The sequence below is a fragment of the Vidua chalybeata genome, chromosome 18 (assembly GCF_026979565.1).
Source record: "Vidua chalybeata isolate OUT-0048 chromosome 18, bVidCha1 merged haplotype, whole genome shotgun sequence".
NCBI lineage: Eukaryota > Metazoa > Chordata > Aves > Passeriformes > Viduidae > Vidua > Vidua chalybeata.
In genome coordinates this window covers 5,531,679-5,558,207 of record NC_071547.1, presented here as the reverse complement: position 1 = coordinate 5,558,207, position 26,529 = coordinate 5,531,679, and the positions used below count along the sequence as shown (strand labels likewise).

At 42.9% G+C, this 26,529-nt stretch overlaps 4 protein-coding genes across 8 annotated transcripts; 2 read left to right on the top strand and 2 right to left on the bottom strand.

The window, feature by feature from the left end:
* XBP1 (X-box binding protein 1) lies at positions 1-3,083 on the top strand. Its single transcript, XM_053959732.1, is given in 6 exon segments — positions 1-278; positions 362-458; positions 539-670; positions 1,170-1,247; positions 1,250-1,333; positions 2,084-3,083. Coding segments are annotated over 6 exon segments (1,158 nt in total). The 5' UTR covers positions 1-69; the 3' UTR covers positions 2,642-3,083.
* A 1,292-nt stretch (positions 3,084-4,375) lies between these two features.
* On the bottom strand, positions 4,376-11,085 carry CCDC117 (coiled-coil domain containing 117). 2 transcript variants are annotated; one of them, XM_053959733.1, is made up of 5 exons: positions 10,652-11,085; positions 9,981-10,031; positions 9,390-9,623; positions 7,880-8,017; positions 4,376-7,361 (listed from the first exon to the last, which is right to left on the bottom strand). In XM_053959733.1, the coding sequence occupies exons 1-5, from the start codon at positions 10,942-10,944 to the stop codon at positions 7,109-7,111; spliced, it is 969 nt and encodes a 322-aa protein (XP_053815708.1). In that variant the 5' UTR covers positions 10,945-11,085; the 3' UTR covers positions 4,376-7,108. The 2 variants fall into 2 exon arrangements, with proteins under 2 accessions (XP_053815708.1, XP_053815709.1); XM_053959734.1 differs by lacking the exon at positions 7,880-8,017.
* Positions 11,086-11,185: 100 nt separating this feature from the next.
* On the top strand, positions 11,186-22,223 carry LOC128797309 (solute carrier family 2, facilitated glucose transporter member 11-like). Of its 3 annotated transcripts, none has more exons than XM_053959730.1 (13): positions 11,186-11,552; positions 11,886-11,956; positions 13,907-14,005; positions 15,577-15,737; positions 16,453-16,577; positions 16,808-16,937; positions 17,444-17,592; positions 18,399-18,586; positions 19,090-19,200; positions 19,311-19,412; positions 19,943-20,018; positions 20,436-20,563; positions 21,472-22,223. In XM_053959730.1, exons 2-13 carry the CDS (start codon positions 11,903-11,905, stop codon positions 21,688-21,690), a joined length of 1,542 nt encoding a protein of 513 aa, XP_053815705.1. In that variant the 5' UTR covers positions 11,186-11,552; positions 11,886-11,902; the 3' UTR covers positions 21,691-22,223. The 3 variants fall into 3 exon arrangements, with proteins under 3 accessions (XP_053815705.1, XP_053815704.1, XP_053815706.1); XM_053959729.1 differs by having other exon boundaries at positions 11,867-11,956; XM_053959731.1 differs by lacking the exon at positions 11,886-11,956.
* HSCB (HscB mitochondrial iron-sulfur cluster cochaperone) lies at positions 21,486-26,489 on the bottom strand. Of its 2 annotated transcripts, XM_053959738.1 has the most exons (7): positions 26,290-26,489; positions 26,127-26,223; positions 25,655-25,744; positions 25,030-25,174; positions 24,113-24,160; positions 22,793-22,907; positions 21,486-21,573 (listed from the first exon to the last, which is right to left on the bottom strand). In XM_053959738.1, the coding sequence occupies exons 1-6, from the start codon at positions 26,487-26,489 to the stop codon at positions 22,816-22,818; spliced, it is 672 nt and encodes a 223-aa protein (XP_053815713.1). In that variant the 3' UTR covers positions 21,486-21,573; positions 22,793-22,815. The 2 variants fall into 2 exon arrangements, with proteins under 2 accessions (XP_053815713.1, XP_053815712.1); XM_053959737.1 differs by lacking the exon at positions 21,486-21,573 and having other exon boundaries at positions 22,745-22,907.
* Between the last annotated feature and the right edge of the window lie 40 nt (positions 26,490-26,529).

Here is a 26,529-nt window from a genome sequence, read left to right as displayed (position 1 = left end):
GGGCAGGCGGGGCGCAGACGGCCGCGCTGGTGACGCCGGGCGGCGTGTCCGCTGTCCTGCCGTGCCGCCATGGCAGCGCTGCCCGGTGCCGCGGCCCCGCGGCTGCTCCTCATCCCTAGCAAAGCGGCCGAGGCTCCCGGCCCCGCGGCTGCCCGGCATCTGTCCGTTGTCCTGCCGGCAGCAGCCGACCCCGAACTCCCGGGGATGGAGACCACGCAGCCGGCCCGCAAGCGGCAGCGGCTCACGCATCTGAGCCCGGAGGAGAAGGCGCTGCGCAGGTGAGTGGGGGGCGGCGCCGGGAGGGCTGCGGCTGTGCTTGGTGGGTGTCAGGTCTCCCGCTGACGGCCGCTCTGCCCCGCAGGAAGCTGAAGAACCGCGTGGCGGCCCAGAGTGCCCGCGACAGGAAGAAGGCGCGGATGACAGAGCTGGAGCAGCAGGTGGTGGAGCTGGAGGAGGAGGTAAGGGGCTGGGGGGGATAAGGGGCTGGAGGAGGGAGAGGAGGAATGGAGCGGCCTCCCTGCCTCACGGCTCTTTGCAGAACCAGAAGCTGCTGCGGGAAAACCAGCTCTTGCGGGAAAGGACGTGTAACCTCGCGCGGGAGAACCAGGAGCTCCGCTGCCGCCTGGGTTTAGATGCTCTGAAGACGGAGGAGGAGGGTGACGAGTTCCAGGTGAGCCGCGCTGCTGGAGTGACTGCCCCGCCCCGGGCAGAGCTGCCCCGCTCCCGGGGCAACCTCGGTGCTGTGGGCAGGGATATGCCGGAAATACCTTTGTCCTCCATGTGGAGGCTGTCCTGAAACTCGGCGGGTGCCACGTCGAAATGGGTAATGTGGGATGTAGAAAGCTGACTAGTTCCAGGCTGTTTTAAGACAGTTTTCTCTGTTTTTTAACCTTATAGAAGTGAAGTCGAAACTGTTACAGTCACGTAGGTGTGTCTCAGATGTGGTGGAGAGGGTCAGGCTTTCATTTAAAAGTGTCAAACAAAATTAATTTGCAAGTGTAGGGAAGCCTCAACAAACTTTTAAATTACCTTACCTTCAGGTTCCTACAGAACAAGCAAATAGAGAGTTTTGTGTTGGAAGCCTTAGCAGAAAAATTATGATCTTGAAGATCATGTACTGTAGTGCCTGCCAGAACACTTGCAGTAACTGAGTTTTTGCCTTGGTACAGGTTGTGAAGGAATCCCAGGTGGATGAGATCAGATTGGTGACCGGGTCCGCTGAGTCCGCAGCACTCAGACTACGTGTTCCTCTGCAGCAGGTGCAGGCCCAGCAGTCACCATTTCTGATAGTTTCCACATGGATTCTGATGGCAGTGACTCTTCAGACTCTGAGGTGAGCATCCAGTCCTATAAAAATTGTCCATTAAATTTGGAACCACTGTAGATTTAAGACTAGTGTTGTAATATTTTGATAAATAATTTGATGATTTCCATTCATTACGAATCTTGGAATGCCATACCTGTGTGTCAGAACAGCTGTGTTAGGCTGTGTCCAGTGAGTACAGGAGTTCAACAACACCCACATGAAAAAACCCAGTCTCCACAGCTTTAGTCATGTGCAAGTCTGCCTAAGGCAGGTTTTGGTCTGTGCTCTGTGTAGCCAGCAGGCACTGTGGTGTTTGTACTTGATGGGTACAAGATCTCAAGGAGCTTCTAATAGTGGCTGTAAATCTCAAATGCATGTATAATTCCCTGGAGATTGCCAGTACCCTTACAAAAAAAGCTGTGGGTAAAGAATGACTGTGCCCTGGCACAGATGGCTCAGAAGGGTGTGGAGTCTCCCTCAGTGGAGACAGTCAGGAACCATCTGGTGCAATCCTGTGCCATGTGCTCTACGATGACTCTGCTTGAGCAGGGAAATTGGACCAGCTGAGACCTACTGTGGTCCCTTCCAACCTGGCCTATTCTGTGAATTTCTGTAAGATAGGTAACTGCCTTAACTGTGTGTTTGATATTCTTGGTAAAATAACTGTGATTGCATCAGTGTATATTAACTTCCACGTGGAGGTTAATAGATGCCACATTTGATGTTTGGCTGTAACAGTAATAAACTGTCTTTCTAAAACTGTTTTTCATTTTGCAGTCTGATCTCCTCTTGGGCTTTCTGGACAGTCTGGACCCAGAGTTGTTTCTCAAATATGCTGATTCAGAGTCAACGTGCCTGGAGAAGCTGGACGAAGAGATCTCTGGAGAAACAAATTCCGTACCAACCGCCTTCTCTCCCTCTTTGGGGTCCCCATCAGCTAAGCTGGAAGCCATTAATGAACTCATAAGGTTTGATCACGTGTATACAAAACCCCTAGTAGTGGAGATTCCTGTTGAAGTGGGCAACCAAACCAATATGCTAGTGAAAATTGAGAAAGAAAATCTCTCTTCATCTGACGACAAGGCCGTCCGTGAAATTCCAGTGTCTGTGAAGAAGGAACCTGTAGACAGCTTCATGTCTGAACTGGGCTTTTCTCATCTGCTTTCTTCTTGTCATAGTCTTGAAGCCTCAAGCTACCTGTTGGATGGCTGTAGTGACTCTGGGTATGAAGGATCCCTGTCGCCCTTCAGCGATACATCGTCTCCGCTTGGCACTGACCATGCGTGGGAGGATAGCTTTGCCAAGGAACTCTTTCCCCAGCTCATCAGTGTCTAACCTGGTAGTGTTAACTCCCTGTGAACAACTGTCCTGGCAGGATATCAGCAATGCCCCTTTGGGGTGTATGTGGGGAAAATCATGTCCATTCAGAAAAGTGTTTCTCATCTTTGCCATGCTAGTAGATGGTATGAAAAAGCCAAGGGTGTCCTGTCCTGCCCTGGCTCCCCCCCAGTCAGTGTTGGCTTAGGAGAGAGGCAGGTTTGTTTCTCAAGAACTTGCTCATTCTCCATGAACCTGAAAATGGTTTGTTTTCCAGTTAAAATTTTAACACCAAAAACTAAACTGGAATATTCATGTATAGTCAGCTGGGCTAGACCTTAATAGTCTCTAAGTCTTACAGCTTCACTAAATGCTTGTTTTCCATTTGCTATGTAGAGTTGCTTTGTCCATTTAATATTTAACTGTATTGGTGCAATTAAAATGCAGTGCAGCTCACTGACCCTGTTTTGCTGTAGAACTCAGTGGGGAGGGGAGAGTATCTGGGCCTTGGAGAATTTAAGTTCAGGCCCCTCAGTGTCTCATCCTGCCACAATGCATTGAGGAGCACTGCTCATAAGGTGTCTGCAGCTGGATGCTTCAGCAGTTCCCTTTTGGGGACATTGGATGGGAGAGATGGGTTTGTGTGAAGGCCAGAGCTACTGGAGCAAAACTTTTAGCCTCTGTAAGGCAGGCAGGTGGCAGGAGCTTGAAGTCTGAATATTCAAAACTCAGGGCAGTGGTGGCACCCTGGTGGCCAGTAATGCTGTCCAAAATTCTCAGTCTGAGGGGAGGTGGGTGTGAGACAGACATGGTCTGAAAATGGTTACAGATTCTGTATTGCCACAGGAAATCCTGAAGCATCAAATGACTTGGTCAGGAGTTAATTTCAAATACCACAGCAGGACTTCTCATTGTCCACATCCATTTGCTCCAGTATCAAGTATTTATCACAATATTAAAAACATTTGGAGAGACAGAAGAAATTTTATACTGAAAATAAGAGAGCTGTTGCAGGTGTTGGCACAGCTATTCTTGGTTTCAGTGCTATTTCACGTTTTGCATTCCATTTTGACAAAAATAACTTGGGGTGGGGAAGAAAGAAAACCAGAGATGTTTCAGTCAGTAACATTCAAGGTGACAGGACTTAGCATGCTTTATCCTGACTTACTGCAAAAACTGGGTCCCACAACAACCTGTTAATAGTTACCGAGATCTCTTCCACCAAAAAACACAGAAGCAGTTCTTGTTTGGCATCTAGAAGCCTACTACCATTCAGAATTCTTATAAACACTAGTATTTTCTACTAGAATCAAGTCCAGTAAGATGGTACACAAAAAAAGCAAAAGTCTTACCTTCCAACAAAATTACTAAAATCTGAATTTAAAAGTCTTCTCTAACATTAAGAATACCTAGCTTGCTTAGTTCTGAATAGTTTTATTCTGAAGTAAAATGAAAGATCTCAAAACACAAGTTATAGCAACACTTATTGGAACCCCTACTTCTTTGTCAGAGGCCTTTAGGTCATGACAGACTTAAAATAACTCTTCCTTCCTGGCAGCTTCAGGTTTATTCTATTCTGCTGTTGCCTTCCCTTGTCCTGCTGAATACTGTGGAGGGAAAAAGGGGCATGCCTTTGACATAACATAGATAAATTCAAATCTTAAGCCAGAAGAGTACTTTACTGTCCAGCTGAAGGACTGCACGTAGGCTCCCAAGGTTTTTGTCACTCTCACCAGGAATGAAACAGTCATCTAAAAAATATTTTAGAAAATTTATTGAAAACTGACATACAAAGGGTGATTTGGTCCCAAGAGAAGACAGACCAGAATCAGATTTTTCATATTTCAAAATAATGTTTTTCCTAATACTGCATCACATTTGCCATCCCATTTGTGAACAGCATTAATAAAAGTCTTTTAATGAAGACAACAAATGAAACTCACAAATACAGAAGTCTGTAAATGCCCACAGCTTGATCTCTCATCCAATCACCCTCTCCAAGTGATTGCTGTAGCAAGGATCTTGCTCAGTGCTCCTGTCACTTGGTTCCCACTTTTCTATCAATTTAAGCAACTCAGCCCCACTGTCTCCTATCACAAGGGCAGAAATGTATTGTGAAAAAATGAAAGCAAATGTTTTCTATCAAAGCAAACTTAGACAATTTTTTTCTCCATCTCATAGTTTTTGTCAACAGTACACCACTCTATTCTTGTTTTAGATGGCAGGTAACAGGCCAGTGATGCTCTATTGGCATTGAATTAAGAGGAAAGACACCTCTGAAAGTCAACCTTTGGTACAAAGCTAGCAGGAAAAAAGTATGCTTAAAAGCCATCTACAACAAATTCTGCAAATCTGATATGCAATTTGGTGTTTTTAAAAGGAAAGCAACTGCATTGTTTGATGTATTTATGCCTCCCACATTTTTTTTACATTTTCTATTGTAGTTTCAGTGTTGCTGAGATGGTTTCATCACATTTTTGAAATTTTCATCCTTTTTTTTTTCAGTTTATTTAGAATTCAGAACTTTCACCTAAAATACTTCCAACTTTGAACTTTCACTATAATCCAGCAAGCTGAAAACCAGTTACTTACTTGGAGGCATCACATTTTCTACCTGCAGTGACTACAGCCTTCTCCAAACTGACTGTTTTATGTTTTACTCAAGCACTGGAGCATGTCAAAGGCTGTAGGTTTTAAAGACGTTCAGCAGCTTCATAATACATAAGAAATTTTACACAGTTCATGCAAAAGATTTATAGCAGACCCTGAAATGAAATTAGGCATTATAGCAAGATAGGCTGCACATGTTCTTCAGCTTAATAAACCTTCCAGAATGGTACAGGTTTATACTGGTTTCCAGAGTAATACCAAATCAAATGCTGGAGTGTTTTTAGTGAAACTCTAAAATGTTTTATCAAAGAGACAGAAAATTGCAGACAACCTTCAACAAAAGCAGCAAGATAAACAGGGTTTAACAAACAGGTATCTTTTGAACAACCAGAAGGAAATAAAGGATGACTGCAAAAAGAGAAGATTGATTTTAAGCTTTTAGCTATGGGTTATTCAATAGTAAAGAATATTATCACAAGGATTATCTTTTAGCTGTGCAGAGGAAGAGTAGATTTTCTTACATGAGCAGCTGTGTTACTGTGTACTTGCTCCTTTATGTTAGCAAGATGTCAAAACCAGATTGGGACTTAGGACTCTGAATAGAACCTATTACTTGGAAAGGGATTTCTTATGAAAAGCCTCAACTCATGTATCTGAGAAAGCTCAAGGGCTTATGAATAAAAGATAAAACCCTTAAACAAGTTAGAGAACCTTAAGCATAAGGAACTGCTGTGCTTTGAGAAAAGGTACAAGCAATAACTCATTGTGGATTCCTTTCCTTGGCACCCTATGCAGGGTAGAAAATTCTTTTGGCATGCATCTGTATAAACAATGTGATGCTGTATTATTGGCACAAACTGTGGCTCAAATTTTATGTCTAGATTCTCCCAGGAAAATGACAGGCATCTCCTTTACTTCACCAGCAAAGGTTGGGACTTGGGTACAGACAATGATCCAGCATTTGACCCTCCTAATGGCAGCAAGCAGCCATTATTATCCCTGTTATCTGATTTACTTATCATGTTTATCCAAATTAATGGATGCCATCCATTTCATCAGAAGTTACACTGTCTTCAACTGACTTTCCAACTCCCTGCACGCAAACAATCTCAGCACAATGTAAAATGTGAATCTCTTTGCTGAGAACCACTTTTCTCCAAACTTTGCATTGTTTGGGGAGGGGAACATCAAAAACCCACAAATAAAATTGAGAAGCCAATGAACCAAAGATGACTGAAGTTAGCAGGTATCCTGCAAGTTATAACTGCTGGCTTTACTTTCTACAAAGCAAAAGACTTAAGCTCAGCTGTAATATTCCCTCCCTACTACTCCATAGATTGTGGAATTCCTACATCTGAGTTTACATCAAGTCCAGACAAACAAGATGGTGTGAAAAGCTGTATTACCAGAGGGACTGTTTTTCTATCCGTGACTAGATTTGAAGATATTTCTTCCTTTACATTTTGTAATTCAAATTAAACCGAATGGCCAAGCACAGTATGTGCACCAGTTTCAATGGCTCAGTAAGAAAAAGGTGTGGCTTAAGCCACAGTTACATTCAGTATTTGGATTTTATGCTTTACCAAGGGCAATTAAGAGGATATTTCACCATGAAGCAAGATGGAAAGCAACCTCCCTGTTCCAAAGGCCTCTGAATTACCTTTTCAGTAAAAGTAAGAATATTTAACAGATTGGAACACAGAAATCTTAGGGTGTTTCCTGGCCACCCTGTGATTGTGGTGTGCTTATGATTGTTAGTAAGAAAACAAAAACAAATAATATAACTTCAGATTCACACATCAAACCAGAAAAAAAATCCAAAAACATCAACAATAAGCATCAGAAGCTCACCACTTCCAGTCTAAAATCTGGCATCTACAACTCCATTTCTTCTTCTGCACACCCAGATATTCCCAAACTAGCATATGGATCTGGAGACATGGCAGTCTGTTGTGATCCAGGGAACGTTTCAGTCTGTGGGTCAAAAGGAGCTCTTGGTGTTGGCTGCTTAGCTTGACATACTTCTGTACTCTGCTGCTTGAAGTTCTTAACAGAAACAGACTTCAGTTTATCTGTCATAAATTCAGGAAGAGGTTTCCAAAGCACGAGCTCCATAGAAGGACGGCTCCTAGAAGGGATGGAGTTTCAGTAAGAAATTTAAGTTCTCCAAGCACAGCTATCAAATGCAGAAGACCTGTATCTTCATCCTTTGAGCTAGCCTGGAACCACATTCCAAATATATACCTTTCCCCCCCACCATTAAATTTCCTTTTCCCCAAGTAGTTCCATTATTTCTAATCCTGTATTTCCTCTCTTTTTTGCACCAAACTTGACCACTGTTGGTCATACTTCAAGATCATCTCTTTTTGGAAATTCATATACATGAAACCAAAACTGATACTGATTCACTCAACAAATTTCCCTCTGTAGACATGAGGAGTACAAAACACATACTTGATGACCACTACAGTTACACTTTTGTACATTAGGACAGTTTTTCCTATTTTTAACCAGATGAATGGTCTGTTATACAATGTTGGCTGCACCATGCAGTAATCAAGGACATCTCCATAAACATGAAATGAGGTCTCTCTTTTCATTTGCACATGTTAGCTACATAGCACCGTGATTTCCTCCAGAACTTACATAGATTCTATTATTTTCTTTGTCAGGACTTCACCAAAATCCCTCTTCATCCCTTTCTTAAGGGTATCTGACAGGATAAGAGTGGGCAGATTGCTAACACTTCCATCAGCATGAACTTCCTCATCTTCATCAATTATCCTAGGAATGGAGGGGGAAGAGGGAGATAAACACTATTGAGCATACTGTTATCAGGAACATCCACTGCAGACTACAGTCACATCTACGTGCTCTGCTCTGTGCAGATCTCTGACCTAGGCTGGGTACCAGAAGCAGCAGGGCCATGATAACACGAGTCTCTCTTGGGCCAAAATACCTTGAGAAGGACTCATCACAGAAGCCACTCGAGCAGCAATGCCACTTCTGGTACCTGAGCTAGCTTTGTTACCCCTGTGTTATCCCAGCAGTGTCAGTGCAAACATACACTGAGAGAAAATAAACAAATTCCCTCCAAGGGAAACTCTCAGTCACGTTACACAAAGTGAGTCTCAGCTATGCAGCCGCTTCACCTGCTCAATTCCCCAAAACTGGACTTTGAGAATTATTGCAAAGGTACCCAAAATAGTGCTTCACTTTTCACAACACTGTGCCAGGTTCTGAGATTAAATCAGCACAAATTGTTGAAGTGTTTAGAACAAATGGAAGCATCTCCTTTGTTTTTGATTTTTTGTTTTACAGAAAATTTAGCAGTGTAGCTGGGAAGAACAGGGAACGATCCTCCAAGAAGACCAAAGCAGACATAGACAGATAACAGACAGATTTCACTACTCTGATTTACCCATTAAAAAAATAACAGTCTAACAGTTCCTTGCTTCTCCTTATGCATCATCTATGGAGTAATCTACCAAAAAATCTTGTTTTAAAATTTCTGTCACTTTTGGCTTTTCTAATCATCTGCAGTGGTCATTTTAGATATTTTGGAATACCAGCTCCTCTGCAATCAACTGATACATACACATGCCATTCCCAGAAATCTTTCAAGGGCCAGAATGCACAGTAAATTTATTAAAAGACTACAGCAGACTGTCTGTAGCCACCCAATTACCCCACATCACACCATCAGCAAGATGAATCTCAGCCTTACTGCATATGTGCAGAGAGACCTCTCTGGTTCATGCTGCCCCCTCTCCACTGACAAATTCACATTTAAATCACAGAACAAGCTGCAGTTGGTTGAAAAAAACTGAGCTCAAGCCTGAGCAGGTAAATGTTAGAGGTTGAGCTTCTGGATGCTCACAGAAGAGCATTAAACCCCATTATGGTATATTGAAGCTGCATAATGATTGTGAGCAGGGTGTTATTTACTCAGCATCTCCTGCTCTAGCACCCTCCATTTCAGATCAGCCTGAAGATTCACAGACCATGGGTAGCCTAAAATGAAATAATTTGAACAGAAGATTCACCTTAGACTTACAGCAGTGTTATCCCACTGCTAAGTGCTAGATTTACCCCTGAATGCCCACCAAAAAAGGGAAAGCTCAGCAAAGCCGGGCTACTCAATCCCTGCATTTACCTGTCCTCAATTTCCTGAAGTTTCCTGCGAGCAACCTCGCACTGCTGTTCCCCCATTGTCTGATCCATTTCTTCACAGGGAATTTCTAACATGGCAGTTTCAGGACCGCTGCCACCATACTGACTTGCTACCTCCCCAGCTGCCTGCTGACCTGCACAAAGAATCCATTCTTCAGTGCTGGGATTCAAAGGGCAATTTTTGGCTCCTGTCAGTCTCTTCTTCCGCGCAGGACAGCTAGGAAACAAAGTAAGTTTACAACTGTCAAAAAAAGAAATGTGGCACTCTACAGGAACAAATGTAAAGTGCATTTCAGCAGCATTGACACACTATGGCAATGCAACCTCAACAAAGATAATGAATCCACATTGCTCTCAGTAAAATGTAAGTATCTATTCAGGAAAATCAGTGCCACACAATTAATTAGGTAATAGAAATGGATTTGGGCTCATGTGCAATTCAAGGGAAGAGTTCCAAATGGAAACAATAATAGATTTCCTTCCTGTTTGTATTGTAGGTGAGATGTGCTCAAATCTTTTACAAAACAAAAAGCAAATCAGGATTTTTCAGGCTATAAAAGACAAATTAATTTACCCTTCTGCCTCTTCTTCTAGCTTATGCTTCTTTCCACATCGCACAGAGACGCTGCAAAAGAAAAACAGTTACTTGGCTTCAAATCGTATCTTCTGGTTACACTGATATTTTCAAACAATATTTTCTTCCCTTTGAAAATTTAATCTGAGATCAACAGTCACAGTATGCCACCAGTTGTGATGGGAGTAAAAGTTTGGGACAATAAGTGACCAATTTGTTCCAAAGGAAGTCAAAGGCAGCTGTAATTGCTCAGTTCTCTGAACAGAATTCCACATTAATTTCTTCTCCTTTCGTTATTTAATTTTTCACAAGGGACAAGACCAATTTTTGCTAAAATTCAAATGCTCCAAGAAGCAACGCATGACCCAGCTTGAGTCTCTTAATACTTTGTATCACAGGGATACTGAAAAAAATACTGAAACAAATAAATGAGTTTGAAAGTATGCAATGATGATACACTCGATCACCTTTCTTGCCTTTTAAAAGGCTCCTTCATCCCCCACCAGCCAGCTTCAAGGTCCTTAGCCCAGCACAATACAATTTTCTAACCTCCTACCAGCGCAACACCGCTGCAAAGAATACAAATCCCAGGCGCCTCGCAAAGCACCCGCCGCAGCTCCCCACTGCCGGCGCTCCGGCCTCGGCCCTGCGGGAGCGGGTTTGGCACTTACTGGCTGCGGCTCCTGCTGAAGGAGCTCACCGGGGCCACCGTCAGCCCCTCGCTGTGGCTCCCGAGCGCGGCCAGGGAGGCCAGGTCGAAGCTGCTCTGCAGGCAGAGGCCGGAGGATCCGTCCACGCCGTCGTTTCCGATCCCTGCCATGACCATCCCGGGTGGCTGCAGACGGCCGTGGCCGCCGGCTAAGGGCTGCGGGCCGTGGCGCTCCGGGGCAGCGGCCGGCGCCGCGGGGAGCTCCACGGCCGGGCCCGCCGGGATGCCCTGGCAGGATCTGCCTAGCGCTGCCATTTCCTGCTGCGGGGGAGAAAGCGCACATCAACGCCGCAATCCGCGCTGCGCGACGCGCCGGCCCTGCCCGAGGCGCTCCCGCAGGAGCCCCGCACGAAACCTCCTCCGCCCGCAGCGCTCAGCCGGGCCGAGCCGGGCCCGCGGCTGCGGCCACCGCTACAGCCCGGGTCCTTCCAGGCCTTTCGCCGCGATCCGATAAGGACCCGCGGGCACTGTGGGAGTTGTAGTCCCGGGCGCTGGGAGACCTGCGGGAGTTGTAGTCCTGGGTGCTGTGGGACCTGTGGGAGTTGTAGTCCTGGGGTGCTGTGGGACCTGTGGGAGTTGTAGTCCTGGGGTGCTGTGGGAGACGCGCTCTGGGAGCGGGGTCCCCGCGGGGGCGCCGCGGGGTCCCCGAGGAGGGCCGGGACAGCCCCTCCCGTGTCCGTGGCCCGGCCTAATCCCCTCAGCGGGGCGGGCACGGTCCGGCAGCCAAATCCCGGTCAGCTGAGGAGCTCAGGCGGGCTCGGGGAGGTGGCGAGCAGAGCGGAGCCGAGCCGAGCCGAGCCGAGCCGAGCTGAGCTGAGCTGAGCTGCGGGCGGCAGGAGGGAGGGATGGCGCCCAGGCACACGGTAACCGCCCGTCCTTGATTTAGCTGCGGGAGGCTGCGGGTGCGGGTGCTGCGCGGAGAACAGAGTAGGAACAGAGAAGGACAGTGCGTGTACACAGTGTAAGAGGTGGGAAAGCTCCCTGAGGCTGCTCCGAGGCTTTATCGAAGTTGGACATCCCTGTCACAAAAAAGTTCGGAACCGTTGAGGAGAGTCCCAATGGGCGGGGAGAAAAAAACCAAAATCAACCAAAACAACAGTAAAAAGCAAAGCTTTTTTCTGTCTTAATACATTAGTAACTTAAGTTCTTTGGCACTTTTTTTTTTCCTGTAACGTAGTTTATTAAATTTTGCAAAGGAACTCTAACTCAGCCCATGCTCAGAATGGAGCACCAGCCCCTGCTCAGAGGGTCTAGCTCGCCCTGCAAGGTAAGCAGAACCATCCTGGCCTCTGAAGGTGGATCCTGCAGGGAGTTTGTAGTTTTAGCAGTGATGTACAGATGTGAAATGTGCGGGAATTTCATGTTAGCTTTTAAATAGAAATACATTAAGTGATTAGACTCATCAGGTTTTGCGGTTTCCTTGGACACCTGGCTGTGTTAGAAAGTGGAAGCTATAAAAGCAGCTTTCTGATTCTCATGTTTTACATTGAATACAAATTGGATGTTGTTTGTGCCATGTTTCTGGGATGAAGTGAACGCCCTTATAAACTGTCAGGAGTTCAGAACACATGAGGCTGTTAATCTGTGCTCTCTCCAAACTCCAGTTGTGACAGCATACCAGTGTCACGAGCCCAGCTGATTTGGACAGGAAGAACAAAAGATCTGTCATAATAAAACCTAACTTATATGATGTATGTTCATTATTTTGGGTTGTTTGTTTGTTTATTTTCTGTCCCTTCTAGATTCCAGCTTATACCCATGAGACACACAAAATACGTTTACAGTACTTAGTTAATATAAAGGTCTGAGTGTGCAGTGCCAGTATTTACCACATCAATTTTGGTTTTTTTCTACCATAATCACTGCAGCCCTTACTTATAACTCTTAATTCATTGCTTGGTTTGACATTCAGAAAAACATTTTTTATTCTTGGAAACTGTAAGGAAATCTTAATTGGATTTTACTTTAATAAGATCAATTTAAACTTGCAAATTTCAGCGGGGGAGAGAAGGAAGGAAGTTTTGATGAATTATCTTTAGGAAGGACACAGCTCTTTGAGAATACAGTACAGTATCTGGAATAACTCAGCATTTCTGGGAACTGGACCAAGAATGAGAATGATGAAGAATTAGTCTACATACCTTACAATGAGAAATTCAGGGAGTAGAAATTTATTAAAATAAATATGTACAGCCTTTATATATGAAGGAAGGGGATATTTGATCACTGAAGTGTCTTTAATATAAGAGACGTTGTGTCCAGCTGAAATTAATCAATAACATAATATGAGATGAAATTAGGACCTAATTTAAAAGGAAATATTTGCTAGACATTTGAACTGGATGTTATTTTTAGTATGATCATATTCAGTAAAAAGTAAACTTAGAGAGCACTGCATGAGGATATCAAACACTGTATAAATCTCTGGAGATATCTGTCCATGGGACCTCATCCAAAGTATGGTTTATGACCAGTTAGATTCTTGAGATTTGAATATATCACAGTAGTAGTTTGTATTGACCTTAAAACCTGTGAATCTGTGACTCTGTGAATTTTAGTTTGTGAATACTGATTTGAGACTGTAACTAGGTCATGGATATTGAAAAATTTTAAAAATACGTGCCAATATGACAATAAACTTTAAATGACTATTATTGCTAGTGAACAAATTATTGTGATTGAGGTACTAAGGCTTTGCACCTGCCAACTTGCAGACAACGAGAAATCATTTTAGGGACTTAAAGTATTGCTCAGAGGGAAATAAAACATTGCTACTTCTCACATCTTGGTTAAAATGTGACTCACAGAAATTGAGCTTTGGTTAATTCTTATACTGAGTCTTTGTGTCTCTTAACACCAGACAGAAACAGTCCTAGCATTCTTTCATTAAAAACAGACACCATGAGCGGTGTGGCTTATGCAAAAAGCATTTGCTCAGTTTCTAATAACAGCTGTAATGGTTTTGTTGCCTACACTTAATCTGGAGACTTGTAATTGTGGTATTTCTAAAGGCTGTTAATGATCAGGGCCAAAGCCAGCCTGAAATGCTTCTCCTGCTGCAGTGTTCAGGAGTTCAGGCTGTTTTTTAAACAAATACTTTGACTGCTCCTTATGAAATACATTATGTATTTCACCATAATTTTCTTTTAGATACTACATGTGTGTGGGCTCAGGGTCCTATCTCTTTTCATGCCCATGATTTTCTTTTGTTCCCCAGCTCCCCAGCTGGACGTTGTTCCTGGCTGTTTGTGCTGTTGGAATTGGAGGCACCTTTCAGTATGGGTATAATGTCTCTATTATCAATGCACCCACACAGGTAAAAGCTCATCTTTTGTTCACTGGGCTGTTTTCTCTCTGAATGAGGCCATGAGGCCAAATGTGCTTTTGTCATGATCACAGTGGGAACTGAAGCACTCTTTCCCTCATGTGAAGGAATCTTGTTCATTTCCTATGTGGTTTCATGTGCATTTGTTTGTGAGTACCTCCCATCAGAGCTAGTCTGTGTCAGACAAAAGTGCCAAATAGGCCACATAAATACCTTTATTATTAGAAGGATTAACTGAATAAGTAATATATTTTTCAGTTATTAAAATCACCCAGAACACTAAGGATAGAATAGACCAGAACATTTTCAGTTGGAAGGGACCTACAATGACCATCTAGTCCAACTACCTGACCACTTCAGGGCTGACCAAAAGTTAAAGCATGTTACTAAAAGCATTGTCCAAATGTCCTTGGAGCATTAACCACTTGTCTGGGAAGCCTGTTCTTCAGTTTGACCACCCTTTCTGTAGGATACCACCACTGTTTCTCCAAATGTCAAGTTTAAACCTCCCCTGACACAGCTTTGAGCCATTCCCATTCTTTCTATCCCTGGATAACAGGGAGAAAGCATAGTTACTATTTAAAGGTGTCCATCACAAGGCAGATCACTGAAAAAGTCCTTCTTAGGGAATTAAAATGTTGCATCTGTAGTGACTGAGTACTTGTAGGTATTGTCATTTGTTACTTGAGCGTTCTTTGCTGTAGCCTCCAGGATTCTGCATATTTTGTGGATGACTCAAGGATCTGAGCAAATGTTCTTGTGAAAGTGGTAGGTATCAGTTTTTTGCTACCAGCTGATGCTTTTGTTTGGGAAACTGTGAAGACTGAATTTGCTTCAACACAGTATGCTTTTTACAAAGCTTAAAGAAGCTGTTTGTGCAAGAACATGTCATATGCTGGGAACTGAGGGAGAGTCCAAGAAATTCGTTCTTCTGTAGTCTTTGTTTGCAGGCAAAAAACAGGAGCCTCTGATTACAGATAAGTGCCAGTTCAAGAGTTTCTAAAGGCAAATTTTAGAAAACCAAGCATGTGGAATAACAGCTTCAAAGTTCTGACACATTAATACTCTAAGAAAGGTGGAGTATTATTAAAGTTGAAAAAGGGATTTTACTCTGACTTTTTGGATTGCACTAAGGCAGGGAGATTTCAATCAAGTGTCAGAATGAGTTTCCTACAGTAAAATTTTTTAGGTTGCAAGGCCTCTGTGCTCTGAGATGTTCCCAAAAACAGTTGGGCCAACCATCCACCCTGTTCCCCTCCTTGTTCAGAAGGACCTCAGAGCTCTCTCGTGGCACTGCATGTCCACATGCATGTCAGGGTTGTGTTTCTCCTCTGCTGCAGCACCTGAGGCAGGGCACAAAGCAGAGCTGCTCAGCAGCCTTTCAGGTGTGTGGGGAGTAAGAAACACAAAGTGTTGTGGTCAAGGAAGATTCTGCCAGTCAGATGATATCTCTTAGAATTAACTCCCAGAATTGATTTTCAGGATTGGGGTGCAAGTTATTTGTAGTGCTGTGTGTAGGGCTGTATAAAATGCTACACATTCATCACTCTTTTCTACTGCAGCATATACACAAGTTCTTAAACGAGACCTGGAGTAGTCGTTATCACAAGGAGCTAAATGCAGATTTGCTGACTTTTCTTTGGTCTGTTATTGCTTCTATCTTTTCCCTTGGAGGGCTGTGTGGAGCCCTGATTGGAGGCAGCATGGCCATACGCCTGGGCAGGTCAGTTGCAGCAGCAGGTATATGAAAGCATGTTTGCTTTTCCTACCTTCCCACTGGAACAGAAAATAAATAAATGGAAAAAGACTGTGAGAAAAGAGTATCTTGGGTACCTATACATGTTTTTTCACTTTAAAACTGAGTTTTCTAGTAGACTTTTACAGTTTATTCCAATGTGACTTTCAAGGATGAGCCCTGAATTATGACGTTTGTCTTAGTCTTTGCATTACATTTACTGAAATCTGAGTAGGGGAATGCACACAGAGTGTGTTGGAAACATGAGTTCTCCCCTGATACGTTTGCAGCCTTTGTGCCAGCAAGGATATACAGCTTCATCTGTTGCACTTCATTTGTCTAAATGAAGAAACTCCACTCCTACCTTGTCAGGCATTTCTGTCATATTTATACATTAATTCTTATGTTTAGACATTTTAAAAACATAAGCAGTTGTATCAGATATCTGGGTTTCCTTGGAATAGCATGTTTCTTCAGTATAAAGTCCATTTATCCCCCCACATTATCAGAAAGGAAAACTGTTTAAAAACTCCCATTATTACAGATTTCCATAATGTCTGGTTGAGGTGGGTTGTTTTCAGGTTTGGGTTTGTTTTTTTTTTTTTTTTTTGTTTTAATAAGTTTTTGTTTGTTCTGTGGTGGTGGTATTATTATTATTATTATTATTATTATTACTATTATTAATTTTGTTCCTCATTTTTAGGAAAGGAGCTCTTTTGATGAATAATATTATAGCAATACTAGCCTCCATTTTAATGGGGATCAGTTTTCCTACAGGATTGTTTGAGTTACTGATTGCTGGAAGGTTTTTGATTGGCATAAATTCAGGTGAATGATTTCTTATTCCTACTATCAATAAACTATGGTGAATGATAAATTATTTTTATTTCTGATCCTTTAGGTTTTATGATGAAAATATTCTGTAGTTTAGCTTGGAATCTGAAGGCAGCTAAATGAATAGGAAATTAATTAAGTCCATTTTGTATGTGTTTTGGTTTAGTAACTCTTTGCAAAACAATTTCTATTGATAGGATAATGTTTTTTCCATTGACTTGCAGGTATTGGGCTCTGTGTGCAGCCTCTTTATATTGGGGAGTTTGCCCCAAAACACCTAAGAGGTGGCTTGGCCATGGGGACTTCCATCTTTCTCACTGGGGGAATTCTGACAGGACAAATAATTGGTTTGAGGTGAGAAATGTTTGAGGGTTTTTTTTTTCCTGTTTTGTGTTATTCCTGAGTAAAGAATTCCAATTTCCTACAGCTCATTGCAGGACATTCCTTGTGCCATTGTAGCATTAGAATTCACACAAGGTCCCCCTGGGAGAAGAAAATCCTGCTTGAGTCACCTTATTCCTACAACTGCCAGCCATCAGTGCTGTCTCCTCAGGGAAGCAGTGTCAGTTTAGATGGGTCACCAGAACAGCATCAGTAAAGCAGCCACATTTGAGCTGGGTTCATGTTTTCTGCCAGTTTCTTGCTGGAGACAGTGGACGTTGGCAAGGACTTGAGAGCAAAGGACTCACATTTCTGTATCACAGCACTAGCACTGCTTTTGTCCCCTGTATGATCAGAGGAAGCTGCTCAGGCCTTCATCCAGCTGGAACTTAGAAGTTCCAAGTGCAGAGACTGCACTAAATAGTAACCAAGAGCTAATTATTATATTTCTTTGCCTTCTTTTTCCACATTTCTCACAGAGAATTATTGGGTGGAGAAAAGCATTGGCCTCTGTTGCTATCCAGCAGCTGTATTCCAGCATTAGCCCAATTGTTATTCCTTCCATGGTTTCCTGAAAGTCCCAGATATCTTCTTATTGACAGAGGTGATGAGTTGAGCTGTGCCAAAGGTAATATTCAGCATCTGTACTTTCTGTTCTCCAGAAGGGTACAATGATTATATTGGGTTCCAGATTCTCCTTTTACTTTTATCCACAGTTGTATGATCTAGTGCTTTTTGGCCCATGCTTTTCCTCCAGTGAGTTTATATGGATGAAGGGATTGTGGAACTCAGGAGCCCATAATGAACAAAATTTTATTATCCTGTTTCAAATATAAGTTCATTGACTGGAGCTCCAAGCTGATTACTCTCAGTGGAAAGTTCATTATCAGGATCATAAGAACTCCTACTGTTGGCCTTAAGAAGACAAATTGTCATTTGAGAAACTGATGCTGTATAGTCTTTAAGACCATTTGTAAAGATTTCAGTCTGGGATCCAAATGACTTCTGATTATATTTGCCTTATGAGAAGGATTTTCTGTCTTTGCTCCAGCTCACTAACTGCATCCCACTGGCAACATTAAAGTCAGGGCCATAACAAAGGACTCAATATCTGCCTAGAATTTAAGCAAAACTCCTCAAACTGGTAAGAGCGTCCTTTAAGGAAAAGACTGTTTGAAGGTCTGAGGTTCAGATACAAAATATTTTGCCTGATGAATATTTCAAGGACAGATATTCCTCTAAAAAGAAACAAAGAAATGCCACAGAATTCTCCAAATCCACCACACCAAAAAATGTTGAAAAAATAGCAAGGAACAAGCAAGTCACAAAGCAAAGTTTTCATATCCTAGCAAAAGCCAGGTCTTTATGGAAAGAGGTGATTTCACAGAAGTTGTGGTGAATAGGTAAACCTAAATTCTTTTTTTCTATTTGTAGCTTTGAAACGATTTCATGGTTCCTCAGAGTATCGAAGGGAGATGGAAGACATCCAGCGGGAATGTTTTGCCTTAGATGGGGAGAAACCCAAGAAGCCCTGGCAGTTATTCAGTGACCGTGCTGTGAGATGGCAGCTCATCACTGTCATCGTGATGACAATGGGCCAACAGCTCAGTGGCATTAATGCTGTAAGAGTTCATATGAGCAAACAGCTTAAATAATTATTTCATTCCCACCTGTTTTTCAGCCATTTATTAATACAAAGGATCCACATAGGGAAGCTCAGAGAAATGGGATAACTGGGAAAGAATATCCTTGCATTATTTTGGTGTTTTTCTTTAATTTTTTTTCTCATTTCTGTGTTTCTGGTATGCAAACTTTTATAAAGAATGACTTGATACTTCCTACGAAAAAGTAAATAAAGGTGGATCAGTTTATTCCAGTGTGTCTGTTTCAAGAATATAAAACATACTCAGTAAGTTGAATAATCCTGTTGGCTTCTGTGATAGCAATATGTTTACTTAGAAATGAATTTAACAGATTGTTATTGCTGCTTATGTTGAATTAGTAGCTCACAATATAAAATACATTGATCTGTATGTTTAGTATGAACATGACTTTGTTTCCAGACAATGTTTTAAATACCAGAAAAACCTAATTGTTTGGTTTTGGGTTTTTTTTTCTGTTGTAGATTTATTTCTATGCAACTTATGTTTTTGAACAAGCTGGGATCATGGCAGAAAAAATCCCGTATGTGACACTCGGCACTGGAGTTTGTGAATGTCTCACAGCCCTCTCCTGTGTAAGGAGCAGTTTGTTCTACCTCCCAGTACAAAGAGCAATGATTCTTCTTGAAGAATATTGGTAAAAATGAGATCAGTGTATTAACAGAAGATTGTATCTTGTCCACAGGGTTTGCTGATAGACCATGTGGGAAGAAGATGCCTTATCATTGGGGGTTATCTCCTCATGACGCTCTGGTGCACTGTTCTGACCTTCTCTCTGACTTACCAGGTGCAAAGGACTCGTTCCTGTCACCCCATGTGACTGAGGAGTGGAAAGGGCACATGGTGACACAATAAGGGGGAATGGGTTTAAACTGAGAGTGGGGTTAGATTAGGTATCAGGAAGAAATTCTTCCCTGTGAGGGTGGAGAGGCCCTGGCACAGGGTGCCCAGAGAAGCTGTGGCTGCCCCATCCCTGGAAGTGTCCCAGGCCAGGTCAGATGGAGCTTGGAGCAACCTGGGAGAGTGGAAGGTGTCCCTGCCTGTGGCCAGGATTTGGATGGGATGAGCTTTAAAGCCCCTTCCAGCCCAGCCCACGCTATGCTTACATAATTCTATGATATGATTTAGTAAAAATCATTGAATGAACACTGTTTAATTTCTCTGAAGCACAACTGTTAAATAAATTAGCTGTAAAAGAGTTGTGAAAGACTGCTGGTCTTAATTGAAATAAAATACAGAAGGAAACATAACCGTTAAGCCAGATTTTAAAACTGAATTATCAAAATCTGAACTAAACCCCATTGTCTTCTGTTTCAGGAGCTGTACTCCTGGGTGCCTTACCTGAGCATGACGTGTGTATTTGCCTTCATCTTGAGCTTTGGGCTGGGCCCAGGTATTGCACAGGAATGTGTGTGACTGGAGGAAGGTCTGGGAGGGCCGGGGTGTCACACAGCCAAGAAGCCTTTGCAGCACAGCTGCTCTGGCTGAGGAACCCAAGTGAGGCCATCCTGCAGCCCACAGCTGAGCCTTCAATGCATGATTCTGGGGCAGCTATGTGTGAGGGAGGGCGTAGTTCTGCCCCTCAGGGCAGAGGAGTTCTACACTTGTCACTGCTCCCTGATTAGTGCTGCTGAAATGGGGCTGTGTTTTAGTGGGAAACTTCCTGCAAGGGCAGTAGCCTCAGAATTGTGCTGTTAGGAATTATAATAGATCAGCTAATGACATATTCAAAATCAAGTCAATTTTTTGTGGCGTTGGAAGTACCTCAAATGGACATTTAGCACAACTCTTGTTTCTGAACCATCCTCAGGTGGCATAACAAACACCCTGACAGCTGAGTTATTTGTACAGTCCTCACGTCCTGCTGCCTACATGATCGCAGGGACTGTGAGCTGGGTTAGTTTCTTCACAGTTGGAATGCTCTTTCCCTTCATAGTGGTGAGTATGCACAGCACAATTTCCATTTCATCTGCTCCCAGGTCCCATCCCATTGCTTGTGTTGTATTATATATACTTGTGTATGTTACTGACACTTGACCAGGATGCACACTGCCCCTCAAATGAGCTTAACTAGATTCAGTCCCTCTTAAAAGTGTTTTTTACACATCACAAACCTCAATGTAACATGATAAATGAAAAGTAAAGGAATGCTCTGGAGGGCAATGTTCATGTTTCAGATGAAAAAGAAGGTATCAAAAGCAGAAGAACTTAATCAGATACTGAGATTTAGATAAAGCATTTTTAATAGTGCCTTGTGCTTTTTTGGCAAAGTGACGTTGAGGTGGTACCTGTGGCCAGTAAGTCACATCTCTGAGAACTTGCTGAACTGACAGAGTTCTGCAAGCAGATTGTTAGGAAAGGAAAGACAGGCTTTCATCTCCAGCTTTGTATTTTTAGTTTTAGCACATATTCTTGACAGCAAAACCCACAGGAACAGCATTCATCTGAGTATCTGGATCTGCCTGTCCTTTCTTCATGGCTGAGCTCTGCTTCTCAGTAAGACAGTTGGTTTTTTTTTAAATGTACAGCATTGAAAAATATTAACATTCAGAGAAACTTAAATTATATAATCTTAAAATATATGACAGCTAAGTAGCAAATGTTGACTTCTAGCTTAAACATTTGGCTGTTTAAATGGTTTATTTTCAAAATAAAAGTCTACCCAATAATTGCACAGCACTTGACAGTCTTTTATCTAAAAATTTACAGGTAAAGAATAGGTTGAATGACTCCTTTTAGAAAAACATCTGAGCAGCAATGTTAAGTGTAAATGGAAACAAAAAGCTTATTTTCTCAAAACTACTATTATTACACTTGAAATATGTTGCAATCACATTTATTTTCAGAATGGACTGAAGCAGTATTGTTTTGTGGTGTTCTTACTGGAGTGCTTCGTTGTTGCTGCTTTCATCTTCCTCATAATTCCTGAGACAAAAAACAAATCTTTTCTGGAAATCAAAAAGGAATTTCACAAGCTTAATTTTGGAAGAAATGCCAGGAAAAAGGAAATGGAGCGTTATGAAAGAAGGCAACTTCAAGATGAATTTTTAAAGATTTCTGCATAATTTCACAAATGCAACAGAACTTCAGTGAGAATTATGAACCTAGTTTTCTAAATTAGGAGTGTAATACATGATCAAGTAGCTTATTAAATCTTCCTGTGTATTTAGAGGAAGTGTAGCTAAAGGCAAGTTAGTACTGCTGAAATGCTGTTAAAACCTGCCTTGCTGAAACAGTGCTGTAGGGATGCAGAAATGCCAGGGAGGATGCTCAGTGAGCCCCTCTGGCAGATAATTCAGTGACTCTTGCATTTTAAAGCCCTGTCTTCAGTTTGGGTCACGGAGTGTATCCAAATGCTTTGCTGAGTGTAACATTCTGAGTTCTTGTTAAAACCCACACAAGAACTGAGAACTGAGATTTGAAATATTCCAGTTTATGAAGAAATAGGGGTATTTAGTTTCTGTTTTTCCAGTTATGTAACTTTGAAAGCCTTAAAGACATTCCTCATCCATTTCTACTACTGTACTGTACAATAAAAGTACAGCACCTCTCTGAATTACTGGTATTTATAATAAAAACTTGTATCCTTATAAAAGAGTGCCTGGGATTTCAGTTTGGTTTATTTTTTTCCTCTAACCTAGCATCTTAACATTTCAAACTATGCAACAGGGTAAAACTTACAGTTTTGGAGGTTAGTTCCCATCAGACTGAGATCTACATACCAAAAAGCATGAAGTAGCAGAGAGGACAGGTGATGGGAATTAAATACTTTTTGTCTTTAAACTACAGGGAGCCTGTAGGACATGCAGAATGAGCCTTCTGCCCCCTCTCCAGTATTTTTTCCTGGACTAATTTTCAACTTAAAATAAATTCTTCACATGTTAGGAAGTAAGAAATCTCACATCTGGTGTTTGTATGCCTCTCTGATATTTGTTTCCATACCTGCCACTGCCAGGACAGCAGCCCACCTTACCCAGTACAACTTCTCCTGGCTGTAAGCATTTCCTAATGCCATCTGTTACTCAAGTGCTGCAGCAACCATGGGATTTCTTTTATATCTATTTTCCTCCTCTCAGAATTAAAGCTTTTAATGGAAGTATAGGAAACAAACACCCTTGGTCTGATTTTGGTAACAAAACCATCTGTTTAATTGAAAATAACACTAACTCGTAATAGCTAAGAAGGCAACATCAGGAAGGGATCTTCTTGGCCTTTAGTTTATCCTCTAAGTTTGCAAAATACTTCATTTTTGCTAGCAGCTTCTTGGCTTCTTGAAGATCATCTGAAATGAAATCAAACATTACTGGTTTACAGAGGGAGAGGTGAATTTGCATTTCCAAAATGAATCTCAAGATTTCAGTGACAGCACCTGTTTTAGTACCAAGAGTTGTGACCTGCAGGGACTCAGACACTATTATATAATATTATATAAATGATATAAAATTATATAAATGCCATGCTGCCTATTGTTTTAACCTCGGATGGTTTGGGAACATCTCAACTCAAATGTTCCACAAAACACATGACAATAGACAATTTGGAAAAGAAATGTGAATGAATAATACCCTTTAATGACTCCTGTAAAGTGGCTGCAGGATTGATCTACCCACTTGGCAAGACAAATGTTTTTATTTAAAACGTGTATAAATAGACCAACTGACATAACTGAAAATAATGCAAATGAGGAGGAGTCTGGTCTGGACAGTGCCAATTCCAAAACTGATATTGAAACAATTTCTCCTCAGTTAAAGGGGAGGGTAGTTTATGACCTACAGACAAAGGCCACACAGTCCTTCCCATGGCACAGAGTACCAGAATGTAACTCCTCACAGGCAGGCCCAGCCAGCACTACTGTGATGTTTGCAGTCACACACACCCACCCCTGACAAAAGCGCAGCATTCTGCACCTGGCACAGAACCACAAAGGTTTCTTCCCAGCTTCAGAAACTCGGGAATGGTTCAAGCTTGTGCCTATCCATTGGCTGTAGAATAAAGTTATGTTGATTATTGCACAGGAAGTTCCCAAAACCTTATGCTGAACAGGCCTTTACTTGCCACACAGCTGCTGTGGCTTTCACTGCAAAGACCAGCACTCACTGCTCTACTGCAGCTCCAGGACTGCAGAACATCTCCCAGATTCAAGTGTGAAACCTCAGAATATGTCTAGGATGAAGTCTGTCCTTCCCAGTATGCTGGGAGACACACAAACAATTTCTTAGCATCTACATTCCCACTCAAAATAATTATTTAGATGCAAGATGAATGGAACTTTTGTACTGGACTTTGCTTTTAATGTGAGCTCCTGAATTTCCCAAATCAGCAGGAATGTCAGTTTAGAAGTACTTATTCTAAATACCTAACAAAGAACCCTTGTTAATGCAGTATTTCTATTCCATAGCTCAGGAAATATTTGCCAGTAAGAGACTGTGGAGCTTTAAACATTTGACAGGTATGTATGGCAGCTAAAAACTTCATAAAATCAGGTACCTCTTTCAAAAGCTGCAGTCACCTCTCTGGTCAGTTCTTCTTGTTTAACTGCAAAACAAATTATTTCATTTACTTTTTTTTATACTTAGGGTATTTGATACCACTGTATTCTGACTACTTGTGGTGAGAAAGTTCATTACTAGTTTCAGCCTTTGGCAGCCAAGCGAATTTTTCATTATACTGCTGTCGATGTTGTTTTAATTATCGTTTCAAACATGTATTTCTTTATTTAAACAGGTATACTGACATCAATTCCAATGCACATCAATGGTCACTAATTTCCCAGAAATCTAAGTTATTTTTGGTGTATCAGTTTGCCCCGCTCCAGTTAATTTCCTCCTGTGTTACTCAGTTTTTATTCTAGCTATTGTAGTTGCTTTTAGCCCATAGCTGTTATGGCAAAGAAATATATCAGTAAACCAAATGGTTTTGGTATCACCAACAATATAAAAAGAAAGTTGCTTGTGTAAGAAGAATAACCACTTAATATAATGGCTGCCAGATGAAGAAGGTGAAAGAACTACAATGCCTTTATAAATAACATTATTTAGTGTGGTTAGACAAGCATTTTATTCAACTTCATTCTGATAGGTTTTTTCTTTGGAACAATTGATTAACCTGATGAAGGTTGAGTAAATTCCTTTTTATTGTTTATATATATTTATTTTGACACTAGAATAGTTCTGTTATACAAATGTTCTCAAGACAGGATGTGATGTTTAGGTGCATAAATAGGTAAAGACAACACTGGAAAAGGGGGGAACAGGGCAGAAGCTCTTGCAGTGAGTCAATTCCAGACTAACACAAATTGAAGACATTACAAGAAATATACCAAAACAGTTTAAAGCTTTCAGACTCTTGTATTACACAAGATTCAGTATATTAGTTCTGTACAAACTCCTCAAGTCATAACCTACCTTTAATTAAAGTTTCAATTTCTCCAAGGTTATCCTTGTTTTTGGGCTCTGCTAATTTCTCATTAATTTCCATGATTTCCATAAGGAACGCTGAGTCTGCATCACAGTCTGTCTCTTGTGCTGGCTCCACTCCACTCAGCTCCAGCTGGCAGAGGAAATGGGAATTTGAAAATAAATATTCCCACATCCATTTTAATGGAAATTATTTTCTTTAAAATTAAGTCTCTTAGTGGGGCATACTCAGATTCAGATTCGATAAATCTACAGAGCATAGAGTCAGTCTGAAAATTAACTCCAAACATAGGCTGACCATAAAAAATCAGCAGTTACCCACAGCCAAAAAAACATAAAAAAGGCTGCCATGGGCCAGACTGAAATTCTGAATGAACAGCCATGGCCAAACACCACGTGTGATGTGAAAGACAAATTACTGTAAGATGAGTAGCAAATGAGATGATACGCTGATTAAATTTTGGACAAACTTAGTTCTGGTCTCCCATCAATCTCTGGTGATCCTCTTCAGAGCAACGCAAATTAGCACATCAAGGACTGAATCGAGGGCGCCATCCCTACCAGCCCCCAGGGTTAGTTACAGGAACATTGCAATACCTAACGGAGACCTTACCAGATAGAGGCCCCGGCTCAGAGGGTTCAGCAGGGTCTGGTAGGCCTTGTTGATCAGGGAAGAGTGTTGCTCAGAGTAGTACTGCTCTTTCTGCAAACGGATGGCAAATAATTGGAAGCTAATAACAAGTGGCAAAATACACTTTGTTACATGCGGAACACCAGCGTCCCCACACCAGTCCGTGTGAGAAACGGAGAAGGCTCTGTGGACCCGGGAACTGCACTCAGCTAAGGCCTGACGAACCGCAGCGGCCCCTCATCGTCCGCCTCCGCCGCAAATCCACGGCAGAGTCTCTTCTGAGCACCGAAAGACAAACACAGGCGAATCCCCTCGCTCCCCGAGCGGGAGAGAGGTGGGGACTCGACACTGCGACCCCGCCACGCAGCCGAAGGCTAAGGGCGAGTTCCTCCGGCCGTCACCGAGCCCCGCGGGCCCCTCCCGGCCCGGCTCCCCCGCCCGGCCCGGGGCTCACCGGCGGCCTCTGCCCGAAGCGGTCGGGGTGCACGGCGCGCTGCAGGCTCCGGAACCGCCGCTGCAGCTGCCCCGGGTCGATGCGGAAGGAGCGGTCGCTGCAGGACACAGGGCGGGTGAGACCCGCGGCCGGCCGGGCTCGCGGCCGCCCCGCCCACACTCACCAGTCCATCAGGCGGAAGAGGTCAGGCCGCGGCGCCGGCGGCTGCAAAGCCCGGCAGCCGGGGCAGAAGCGGAGCGGCCCATCGCTGCCGGGGAGCGCAGCGCCGCAGCTCCAGCACGGCGGCCCCGGGGCGCGGCCCGGCGCGGCCCCGCGGAGCGCCCGGCGCGCCCACCCGAGCCGCGCCCGCAGCGCCGCCCGCATCGCGCCCCGCTCCCGGCGGCCCCCGCGCCGGCCGCCCGCT

Excerpts from the sequence above, each read along its gene's own strand:
- CCDC117 (XM_053959733.1), bottom strand. The coding sequence starts at position 10,944 with ATGGCAGCGCTAGGCAGATCCTGCCAGGGCATCCCGGCGGGCCCGGCC. Across the intron at positions 10,032-10,651 it reads TTCAGCAGGAGCCGCAGCCA|CGTCTCTGTGCGATGTGGAA; the intron begins GTAAGTGCCAAA and ends TTTCTTTTGCAG. Across the intron at positions 8,018-9,389 it reads CTTCAGGAAATTGAGGACAG|GATAATTGATGAAGATGAGG; the intron begins GTAAATGCAGGG and ends CTCCATTCCTAG.
- LOC128797309 (XM_053959729.1), top strand. Across the intron at positions 20,019-20,435 it reads GAGCTTTGGGCTGGGCCCAG|GTGGCATAACAAACACCCTG; the intron begins GTATTGCACAGG and ends AACCATCCTCAG. Across the intron at positions 20,564-21,471 it reads TGCTCTTTCCCTTCATAGTG|AATGGACTGAAGCAGTATTG; the intron begins GTGAGTATGCAC and ends ATTTATTTTCAG.
- HSCB (XM_053959738.1), bottom strand. The coding sequence starts at position 26,489 with ATGCGGGCGGCGCTGCGGGCGCGGCTCGGGTGGGCGCGCCGGGCGCTC. Across the intron at positions 24,161-25,029 it reads AATTGAAACTTTAATTAAAG|TTAAACAAGAAGAACTGACC; the intron begins GTAGGTTATGAC and ends TTTGTTTTGCAG. Across the intron at positions 22,908-24,112 it reads GACTGCAGCTTTTGAAAGAG|ATGATCTTCAAGAAGCCAAG; the intron begins GTACCTGATTTT and ends ATTTCATTTCAG.